Source organism: Microtus ochrogaster, unplaced genomic scaffold, assembly GCF_000317375.1.
Source record: "Microtus ochrogaster isolate Prairie Vole_2 unplaced genomic scaffold, MicOch1.0 UNK4, whole genome shotgun sequence".
Taxonomy (NCBI): domain Eukaryota; kingdom Metazoa; phylum Chordata; class Mammalia; order Rodentia; family Cricetidae; genus Microtus; species Microtus ochrogaster.
The window spans coordinates 1495242-1507350 of NW_004949102.1; the positions used below are offsets into that span (position 1 = coordinate 1495242).

Consider the following 12109-nt stretch of genomic DNA (forward strand, 5'->3'; position numbering starts at 1 on the left):
TTTTGTCTAGAATTTATTTGCATTGCCTTATCTTCTGTGTGGTGTGACATCAATCAGGGTCCTTCATTTCAGTCTCCATTTCTTCTTTTGTAAAATGGGAATTCAATTACAGACTACTAAATAATGGTTATAGTAAAACAATGAAAGCATCTGAGTGTAATGCCTGATATTGGAAAACTTGCCAAAGTGATTGTATTATTTCACATCTGCTTTTCACCATGAACCACTCATCTTACTTTTTATCTTATTGTGGACATACAGGGTTTGTAGTTTGTCAACACTGTCCCTGAGTAGAAACCTGACCATGACACTTGATTTTACATCTCAGTTCATTTATAGAAATCATTATGACTTTAAAATAAATGTGCTTTGAAAATACAAAGAAAAAACATTAATAGCATCCATCCTTTTCAAGTTATCACTAACAGAAAATCAAATCTCTCCACAGGCCTTCGGGGTACACTAAGGAAGAAGTGGTATAAGTTCCTATCTTATCATGAAACTGTTATCTCAAGGAAAATTAAGGCTCCACGTTGTTCAGTCAGTACATCTTCCGTCAGGGCTGCTCATATTTTTTATCCTGAAGTCTATCTCATCTCTAAAACCTGCCCGACTTCCAATTTACCAAAGGAAGCCTTTTATAGCTGCTTGGAATGCACCAACAGATCTGTGTTTGATAAAATATAATTTCACACTGAATTTGAAAATGTTTCAGATGATTGGAAGCCCTCGGCTCAAAGATGGGGAGCAAAGTGTTACTATATTTTATGCCAACAAGTTGGGATATTACCCATGGTATACATCAAGAGGGGTCCCCATCAATGGGGGTCTTCCACAAAACACAAGCTTACAATTACATCTGAAAAAGGCTGCCCAGGATATTAACTATTACATCCCTGGTGAAAACTTCAGTGGACTTGCTGTTATAGACTGGGAATATTGGCGCCCACAGTGGGCCCGGAACTGGGATGCAAAGGATATCTACAGACAAAAGTCAAGAATACTTATTTCTGATATGAAAAAGAACATATCAGCTGCTGATGTTGAAAATCTAGCCAAAGCAACCTTTGAGAAAAGTGCAAAAGCTTTCATGGAGGAAACTATCAAATTGGGAATCAGGAGTCGACCCAAAGGCCTTTGGGGTTATTATTTATATCCTGATTGCCACAATTATAATTTTTATGATGCAAACTATACTGGATCATGCCCAGAAGAGGAAGTTCTACGGAATGATGAGCTATCTTGGCTCTGGAACAGCAGTACTTCTCTGTATCCTGCTATTAGTATCAAGAAATCCTTGAAAGACAGTGAACGTAATTTGCACTTCTCTCAATTTCGGGTATATGAATCAATGAGGATCTCTACCATGACATCACATGATTATGCTCTGCCTGTATTCACCTACACACGACTGGCCTACAGAGATGAACCTCTGCTCTTTCTTTCTAGGGTAAGACTTTTCTTGCCTCATGGTGGAGGATTTCGGCTGCCTCTCTAAAAGATAAATTTTCTTCTTAATTATGCGTAGCATCTTATTCTTTCTAGAGTGATGGTCTGCTTAGACTCTTTCTTTATGCAACTAAATTTTGTTATCTTGTTTGTTAACACTGTTTTTAAGGGACACACTAAGCTGTGAAAGAGCTAACATATGAGGCTAGTAGCTACTCAATTCCCTGTGACTGGCTGTTGTGGAATATTATTGAAACAGAATGTGCTTAGCAAGCTAAGAAATTAGAGTGCATTTTGAACATAGAATGAAAGACATCCCTGCTTCTGGTTCATCATTTTAAATATAAAGAGAGGAGAATTTTTTCTTTTAAATATGTAATACCAGCTTTTACTAAGTAAGCTATATTTATACCTGTAATGGTTTAAAATTATAGTTAATTTAAAAGCAATTTTAAAGTATGAAACAATCATAAGTTGGAGGAGCCATCTTAGACCTAGTTGCCTCTCTGAAAACTGTTCATGGAAAACTGGTAGAGTGGTGTGAGCTTGTACATTCAATGGTAACCATGAGTAGTTTCACAACCTGGGTTAATGCTCTGAGAGAACTGTCTTTGTACCTGATTATTTTCACCCAAGATATATATGTTGCCAGAGATCTCATCTGTTCCAGGAAGAGTAACCTTTAAACTTGGCCAACTTTCAGTCTGATTTTCTCTTCCTTTGTTGCCCCAGCCATTTAAAACTTCCAAGACAAAGAGTGGATTTGGGTATTAATGTATATATTTTTTTTGTGTACCAAGAAAACTTGCAACCTGTTTCAACCATTGTTTCATAAAACGCAATAGTATTTTAGCATTTTACTTGCCACCAAGGGTTTAAGATATTTCAACAGAGGTGCTTCTTCTCATTCTTCAATTATAAATATCAGCGGACCAGATGGCTAAAAGGCAAGAGATTCTCTGAGTGCTTGACATCCTCAAGTGAATGTGTAGAAAGCACTCCAGTCTGGGCTTTACCATGTGTGCCCATTTGAAGGAGAAGAAGGAGCACACCGGTGGGGGGTGTGGAAATTCTGTGGCTTTATCACTATCCAGAAGGTGAAAGCCTTCACAATGGGCTGAGACTCATCCTACCCATGAAAGTCATCTGTGGATACTGAATTGAGAATGACAAGAGATCTTTGCTGGGAGGTTTGGAAAAGCTATCTAAAATTTTACAGGATAATACTGACTCTGGCAATGGAAAGTAAAACAGAGCATATATATGTATATATGGCATATATATATGTATATATATATACACACACAGATATGGTATATACACACATATATCAGAAAGACTGTTTTAACTTTCTTTCTTTGTATGTATGTATATATATATATATATATTTGTATATTTAGCTTCCTAATGTTCCTTTCTTCAGTGATGTTAATTTATTTTTGAAAATAAAAACCTAAAATTTAGAGGAACAATGCTCATCTAGAAAAGCAAACTTAAGTGTGTTGGTTCATTCTGTGCACTGCACATGGCTTGGGTCACCTTTGTTTTTATAGCAATAGTTCAGAAGTGCTACTCTTTCCTCTCAGGAAAGTAGCACCAGCACTTGGGACTCTTCTCATTCTGGGCGGGCAGCTTTGTGACTGACAACATCAGCATACACACCACTGCACTCAATCTACCACAAAAATCTACTCACAATTTAAAAAAAATGTGATGCTCGTCTACTTCAAGTTCTGAATGAATATGAGGGGCTTCCATTTCTTTCTCAAATATGTCTACAGTTTAGAATGCATGCATGTATACAGTTGGAGATGGTAGCAAATATCTTACCCTTCCCAGAACCCAGTATCTCAGTTCTTAACACAGAAACAGGGGATGAAGACACTATCGCTACCCCACTGTTCTAACAAAAGTATGATAAAAACCAAATGAGAAAAGGTGTGTGAAAATTTGAATCCCTTTAGAAATATATGTGGAGTAGCTGTCATGTTAAAACAAGTTTCCAAGCCTTGAAGCACTTAGCCATGGACTCCCTAAGAATCCCAGGCAGCAGCCATAGCTTGGGGGAAATAATACAGAGGCAGTACCATCTCATTCCACCAGGAAGATGGCTAGTACCACCAACATGTACATTCAATCTAGACATAATGTGATGTTATGCTTTATAAAAACAATGAAAAGTGTTTCTGTGGGTGAAGATTTAAATGTTTCTCTGTGAGTCATTAGTTTCTCTGGCAACATACAAGGTAAGTTCTTTAGTGACTGTTTTTCCATTATGTCTCTCACTAGTAGATTATTTTCTAACATAAATTCTGGTAAGCACCAGGGACCCAAAACCAAGTATGGAGGAAGACTCTTTTAGGTATCCTTTCCTCTACTTCCCCCCTTACATACATACAATGTAATCTGATTATATCCACCTTCCACGTTGTCCCTCAACTCTCCCTGATGGTCTCTTCCATACTTACCCCTTCCATTTCACGGCCCCCCCCCCTTTTTAAGTCAAGTTGGTGGTACCTGGTTTTACATGGCTATCCCCTGGAGCATGAGCAACTTACTAGTGGCCACATTCTCCAAGAAAACAAGATGTCCTTCGTATCTAAAACCCCTAACTGTCAACAGCTCCTAAGCTAGGAGTGAAACCACATGAGCTCCCTGGCCCCAGTCAGCCTGGAATTTTAACTAGTTTGATCTTTTGCAGGAAACCATAGCTGTTGTGAGTTCACACATTCAATAAATACACCGTGTAGAGGAGGCAGCATTTCCACCCATTCCTTCTCACCTATCAGCCTCTTGCATTCTTTCTGTCCCCAGTAGCTTGATGCTACCTGAATGTTCGAATGATAGAGGGTGTGGAGATCTGACATAATGTCCCAATTAGAGCTGAGTACTCGTAGACTCTTTTTCTCAGCACTTTAAACAGCGATGAGTTTGTCTAATCCACTGTTCACTGCAAAACAAACTTCTATGACCAAAGTTATCAGTAGCACATATTTGTGGATATAATAAATACAAGTGAAAAAAATAAAAGTTTGACAATATGATCACTTAGCAAATTGCAGCGGTTGGTTTCTCTCGAGGACCTATGACCTTCTCAGTCACAGACCTTTGATTAGGTTTACATTACTATACCTGATTTCCCTCTTGTTGAGTAGGCTACAAATCCAAGCGCACACACACACAAAAATAATGTCACAACTTTCTAACAGTTGTGACACTATTGTACCATTGGGCACATCTTGCCAGGGTAATCAGTATTGTAGCAATGTCACCCAGTACTGAGATAGGTAAGACCACTGATATTTTTTTCTTTTCCAGTAACCTGCATGCCATCTTGTCACTAAGAAAGTTAGCTAGCATGGACGGAGGAAGTTTTCTGGTTAATTCCAGATTGGTTTTTTTTTTTTTTTTGCTTTGTCCAGCAAACAAAGTACTCATAAACTTCTGAAACACTGATTTGAATTTGAGAATCATGGGCAAAAGCAGAGGCTTTGTTACAGCCGCTTTGTTCCTTTGCTTCTATGTTCGTGTGACGCCATGCTTGAGGCTTCAACTCTTAGCTGGTCCCTGTACGCTCCCAGAGGAGTCCTCTCAATGGCTTCCTTAGCGCCTTCATTTTTCTGGTCCTCAGACCACATCTGGTCTGTGATTCAATTACCACCTTGAACTCTGCCAGATGACAGTGAACTAAAAAGACGCTAACTTTTTTTTAAATGATATTGCCCCTTTGTTTTTTTTTTGTCAAGATGCTCTTGAAGACTAGTTATGTCTTTTATCTATCCCAATAAATGCCCTTTCATAATGATACTTAAGGAATGACATACTTAAAACAAACTAATATAACCTTAGTTGATATGGCTGTCATGACATAAATCTGTAGCTTCCATATTTAGTGAATATAAATCAGTGACATAAACACAAGATATAAATGCTATGTCCCATTCCTCCTTTGATAACACCACCTTAATCCTAAGCAGGCTCTTGGAGACTTCCTTATGACCACACGCTGTGATTGTCTTCTTGTTGGTCTCAAGGTTCTTTCAAAGTCAGTGGTCTGAGTTTTTCTTCCTTATGCAGTTGAGTCAACAGTTATACATCCTGCAGTCTGCAATCTGAGCACTGCATAGGTAATTCTGCTTCTAATCACCAGCCTGTTGACAATTTTCAAAATCCTCTTAAGTATATCATCTCCTTTGAGCCTCAAAGAACCCCCTGCCATTCTTTTTGTTTTGGGGGCTGTCTGATATTATGGTCTTGGAGAACAGAAATGGATATGAACCAGAGAGGTAAGTCAATTCAAACCTAAGTCTCTCTGTACATTTCAAATGTCTCCAGAAAAATGTTCGTAAAAGTCTGTTTTAAGATAGACATTGTAAAATTGTTAATTTGAACGATGGACTATAGACGTGTCAGGAGAAGAGAAATTCCTCAGGTATTGATATGATAAAGTAGGCAAAATAAAGATAGTTTGATTTTTTTTTTTTTGCTTGTTTTTTTCCTCCAACCCACCATTTTCTATTACTTAACTTACGGGAATTTATCTTTGGAGTAAAAGGTAAGTGTTTAGCAACTTTCATTAGAGGGAGGATGTATTATAATTTAATAAGCTAGGAAACCAGCAGTATGTGCCTAAGTCTTATTTCCCCCTATGTCCCCTTGGTCCACAGTCATCTCTGGCACTAAGGTAGTCTTTGAATGATAAAACATCAATTTTTACTTCTGAAACCCCCATTTCATTTATTTTAGCCATATTGGGAGAAATCCTTGTGGATTTGTCACTGCTTAGATGAATCATACATAGATAAAACCCATTATATCCAGTACTTAGAAATTAAATATAGAGCGTTTTAGGGGCCAAATATAAAGAATGGACAAAGTCAGAGCCCGGAGACACTAAGTACTGTACCCTTGCCTGGTTCTGAGTTCAAAAGGACACAAGGTTGTAGTAGGAGCTGCAGGCTGTGTTCCGCCGCCCAGCTCCTGGCCACCAGCTAGCTTTATACCCGAAATAACAACACACAAACTGTATTCATATAAACACTGCTTGGCCCAATTCTATTAATGTTTGTAGCACCACGAGGTGCGCTTACCAGGAAGATTCTAGACTTCGTCCATCCTGGGTTGGAGCTTCATCGCGTCTGCCTCAGAGAGGAGAGCTATGGAGTCTGAGCTCACTTCCTCTTCCTCCCAGCATTCTGTTCTGCCTACTCCACCCACCTAAGGGATGGCCTATCAAATGGGCCAAGGCAGTTTGTTTATTAACCAATGACCTTCCTCCATCACAAGGTCACCTGAGGGACTGTACTTGTGAAGCTCCTCAGAGGTCAGAGGTCAGTAGTAGATTAGAGCTAAAAGGCTTGCCTCAGAAAAAGGACATTCTTTGGGTTCTGCTTATGTATTTATACATATGGTTAGCTTTTGAGCAAATATCCCCAGTCAATTTCAAATAAACAAACTTTTGGTGGCTATTTATATACTAATTGTTTAAAAAGTAATATCCTGCCTATTAAGATGTAGTGTTTTTTAAATACACACTTTGTTTATCCTTCTCTAATGCATTACATCCCTATATTAATTTTGCCTCCCTCCTCTTCTCCCACTTCCTTCCCCCCAACCTCTTATCTCTCCCAGAGCCACGCCTCCTCCTTTCCCTTCAGAAAAGAGCAGACCTCCCAGGGAAATCAACCAATAAGACTAGGTACCTTCCCTCATACTAAGGCTGGATGAAGCAACCCAGTAGGAGAAAAGGATCCCAAAAGGAGGCAAAAGAATCAGAGACAGGCCCTCTCCCATGTTTTTTTTTTTTTTTTTTTTTTTTTTACTTTTACAAGAAGACCAAGCTACACAATCATAACATATATGGAGAGGGTCTAGGTCAGACCCGTGCATGCTCCCTGGTTGTTGATACAGTCCCTGTGAGCTCTCATGAGTGTTGTGTAGTTGATTCTGTGGGTTTTCTTGGGTAGTACGTGCTTTTAATCTTAGAATTTAGAGGCAAAGGCAGGAGGATCTCTATGAGTTTGAGTTCAGCCTGATCTATATGGTGAGTTCTGGAGCAGTGAAGGTTACTCAGTGAGACTCTGCCTAAACACACACACACACGCACTTGTATATGATCAGAGAATGTGGTTCTGAGCATCAGTCCATTTCACATGTATATCACTCAGGGATGATATCTAGGATGTATTTGGGCTCAGCCTAAAATCTTAATTCCTGGTGAGTGGATACATACATCTTCCAATGACTAATTAACTTTGTTCTCTCCCATCTAGCAAGATCTAATAAGTACCATAGGAGAAAGCGCCGCGCTGGGAGCTGCAGGCTTTGTGATTTGGGGAGACATGAATTTAACTGCATCTGTGGTAAGTCAGTACCTCCAGGGTATACTGTTCAGCTTTCCTGTAGAGATCACCCCAATCAAAACTCTCAGGATTCCCACAGCAAGCCAGATTTAGGGTAAAAGCAGAAAATCAGCACTTAGTACTTAGATAAGGCTAAAAATAATAAAAAGACAGTAAGCATAACACTGATATTTGTTTGATGTTTATCGTGTATTAAGACAGGTTTTCTGTGTGTTTTGGATCTGCTCACTTACTGGCCATGTTGGCTAATGACTATTCTCTTCGACTATAGACAAGGAGATAAGGTGTGTGTGGGGGGAATCAAGGAGGTTATTAGGTGTTCAGGCTACTTTGTAGTAGAACTGTTATTAATGACCACAGATCTCTGAGACTGGATCCCTTGCCTTGACCTACTACATGAAATAGTGCATCCTACCTGGAGAGCTAGAAAAAAGATGCTAACTTTTAAACCTTCCTATTGAAAGTATTTTCCCTTGTAGAGTAGCCAGCTGGAAATTGATAGCCTTTAAAACAAGATTAAGATATATTTTTAAATTTTTTTTCCCAGCTGAAACAGCATTTACTTGAAGAACTCTTCTGACTTTCCTTAAGCCACATTAATTGCAGTCTCTTATTTATCTCCAGTTGTTCTTCATTTCGCTTGTCTGAAGCATTACTATAACACGTTTAACCCAGACTTGTCAAGATTGTATCCTTTAAATCTGGGTTAAATTGAAAAAAATAAGTCTATGTTGATTTTATTTTTAGAACTTTACTGGCTCAATTTGTTAGTATTGAGACAATGTTCATGAAAGTATTTGTAACCATGCTCACTGTATTAGTCAGGATTCTCTAGACTCTCTAGAGTCTAGAGGGAGAGAACCTATAGTTCTCTATATCCAATAGTCCAAATCTATTTATATTTACATACACAAAGGGGATTTATTAGAATGGCTTGTAGGCTGTGCTCTAGCTAGTCCACCAATGACTGTCTGCCAACAGAAAGTTCAAGGAAACCCTGACTACTCTTAGGACTGAAGAGGGAGGGGGAGAGGGAGTGGGGGGAGTGGGAGGGAAATGGGAGGAGGTGGAAAGTTTTAATAAATAAATTAATTAATTAAAAAAAGAATTCAGGAGTTATTCAGTCCATGAAGCTGGATGTCTCAGCTTGTCTTCAGTATATGCCTGAATCCTGAAGGAGTAGGCTCTAATTCGTGTGAAGGGTGGGCTTTCCAGTGAGAGCAAACAGGCAAAGCTTGGTTTCATTTTCCATGTCCTTTATCTAGGCTGCCAGAAAGGTGTGGTCCCAATTAAAGGTGGATCTTCCCACCTCAAAGATCCAGATTAGAAGTGGTTCTTCCCACTTCAAAAGATTTAATTAAGAAAAAAAAATCCCCCACAGTTGTGTACCCAGTCTTTTGAGTTTTGGCTAATTGCTGACATACAAAAGAGTTTCGCAATAGCCCGGAATGGAGTATCAGAGAGGTTTATTTATTTAGGGATAAACTCACAGAAAGAGTAGCGATCCACAGTCCTCTGTGTGTGCTGGCAACTGGAACTGAATCCAGCAGCCAAGAGGCCCATGCATGCTTTTTACCTGCATTTATAACACATGAGACCACGTCCAAAGTGAGCTGGTATCTTAAAGGCTATTGGCTGAAGGAGTTCCCACAGCAGTCAATTCCAGATGTAGCCAAGTTGATATTGAAGAATAGCTATCACACACATCTATGAGCATATTCAGAGAGCCATAGGTTTAGCTGCTGACTCACGAGTAAGTTTCATCAGGAAATAGTATACACAACCTAGGTGACTTCTATGTGGAACACGTACTAGAAAACACACACAAATAACCCAGTGTTCCCAGTTTTCCTGTACCTGGTTGTGTGTAGGAGTAGAACCTGCAACAGGTTATGTTTAAGTATAAGTAACCGAGAAGTCCAGAATGCTCTAGGGTCAACAGTAAGTCTGTTGTAACTCGGATTTTCTTCTTTTTTTTTCCATTGCTTTTTTAAAATTTTTCCATTCAAAAATTTCCACTTCCTCCCCTCTTCCCATACCCTTCCCACTCCCCCACTCACCCACCTCCCTCCCCATCCAGTCTTAAGAGATGGCAGGGTACCGTGCCCTGTGGGAAGCCCGAGGCCCTCCCCAGGCCATCCAGGCCTAGGAAGGTGTGTATCCAAATAGACTAGGGTCCCAAAAAAGCCAGTACATGCAGTAGAAACAAGTCCCGGTGCCATTATCAATGGCTTCTCAGTCCGCCCCCATTGTCAGCCACATTCAGAGAGTCCGGTTTGATCACATGATCGTTCAGTCCCAGTCCAGCTGGATTTGGTGAGCTCCCATTAGATCAGTCACACTGTCTCAGTGGGTGGACCAACCCCTTGCGGTCCTGACTTCCTTGCTCATCTTCTCCCTCCTTCTGCTCTTCAACTGGACCTTGGGAGCTCAGTCCAGTGTTCTGATGTGGGTCTCTGTCTCTATCTCTATCCATCGCTGGACGAAGGTTCTATGGTGGTATTTGAGATATTCATCAGTGTGACTATGGGACAAGGCCAGTTCAGGCACCCTCTCCTCTGCTGTCCAAGGACCTAGCAGGGGAACTCAACCAGAAAGAACAACTCAGCCCTGAGAGGCAGCCCGGCAGCAGCTCTGGTGTGGATTCCGCTTTGTTTGTGTTTCTTTCTTTCTCACGCTGCTCATTCATTGCCTTGCGAGCTAGAAGGAAAAAGAAAAGATGCATGAATTGAAGAAAAGCAAGAACCACCATGTTGACTCCGGCTGGTTTGCTGACTCAGCTACTCTGCCTTACTGTTACATCTCCTGCCTCTAGGGCCTTTCTCACTTCTGAGATGAGACCTTTGGGCTATGGTAGAGTCCAAGAGTTTACCTACTAGGACAAAGCCATCTAGTTTTAGCCCAGGCTAAAGAGCTGCCTTCTGGGTCGAAAATATTTGATCGAATTGTTTTCATGCTTTCTCAGGAGAACTGTACGAAGGTCAACCGCTTTGTGAATTCGGATTTTGGGAAATACATAATCAATGTGACCAGAGCAGTTGAGGTATGCAGTCATCACCTTTGCAAGAATAATGGGAGGTGCATACGGAAGACATGGAAAGCACCTCATTACCTCCACTTGAACCCTGACAGTTATCGCATAGAAGCCTCTGAGGACGGAAAGTTCATAGTGAAGGGAAGAGCATCAGAGGCGGACCTAGCTGGGATGGCGGAGAACTTCCTGTGCCACTGTTATCAGGGATATGAAGGGGCTGATTGTAGAGAAACGAAAGAACCTGATAGCGGCTCTGGGGTCTCCCCTTTCTCTATCTCAGTAATAACGCTGTGTCTGCTAGTTCTAGCAGGTTATCAAAGCATTCGGCTGTGACATAATTGAGTTCAAATGAAATTGTGTCCTCAAGTAGAGTGTTAGAGAACAGATGAATTCCACAGTTGTTCTCTTAAGGGTTCCTCTGAGAGATGTTGTAAGTCAACATATGTGTCACAGCATAAATAGCCACATATTACTTTATTTGCTACACTTCGGTTAGAAACCAGATCTAAGAGAACAAAGTCATGCACATTTTTTTTTCTTACTTGAAGATTTAAATTGTATTTCAATCAGATTTCATTCTTTTTCTAAATGTACATATAGGATGATATACATGAATATTAAGCTTATTGATTTCAAGGAAATTTTCTAGATAGCAATTCATTTCAGGAACGACTACTAAGTAGTCAACATGATTCAACAGATGGGGTCACCTCCATCATGACCTGGTTAAGTAGGTCATCAGAGAAGACTAAATTCAGGGTTTCTGTGCCAGCCAGCTTCTCCTGTACCTGCTTCCCTGCTGAGCTTACTGAGGACAGTGTCAGCCAAGCTTCACCTGTATCTGCTTCCCTGCTGAACTCATGGAAGACCTGTGGTGTGTTTCAACTGTTCCCAACTCACAACAGAGGCCTCTCTCAACTATCATCTTCCTTCACAGTCTGCAGAAAGGTTGTCCAGGCTGAGAGTGTGCTGCATCTAAAAGCTCAAGCCATGTTGATAAAATGCAGCTGGTGACTTTTGAAAGTGAAATTGTTCTGATGAAAGAGATTTAATAAACGACACTTAAAAGGTGCTGTGGGAGAGAACGTCTATAAGAAAAACTAGCTACTTTTGTCTCCCCTTGCTCCCCATATGAATTTGGAGTAGTAGATTTGGATTTAGAATCACTTTAAACCTGATTTGAATTATGTTTTTACTATTTCTGTGGTGGTATAAATCTTAGCAAGTTTTTTTTGTATTCCCCTTTATCATCTGAAATTTGATA

General features: G+C 40.2%; 1 protein-coding gene across 1 annotated transcript; it reads left to right on the forward strand.

Annotated features, from left to right (window-relative positions):
- The first annotated feature begins 496 nt into the window (after window positions 1-496).
- On the forward strand, window positions 497-11178 carry LOC101997115 (hyaluronidase-4). Its single transcript, XM_005365700.1, has 3 exons — window positions 497-1450; window positions 7722-7811; window positions 10777-11178. Exons 1-3 carry the CDS (start codon window positions 497-499, stop codon window positions 11176-11178), a joined length of 1446 nt encoding a protein of 481 aa, XP_005365757.1.
- The last annotated feature ends 931 nt before the right edge of the window (window positions 11179-12109 follow it).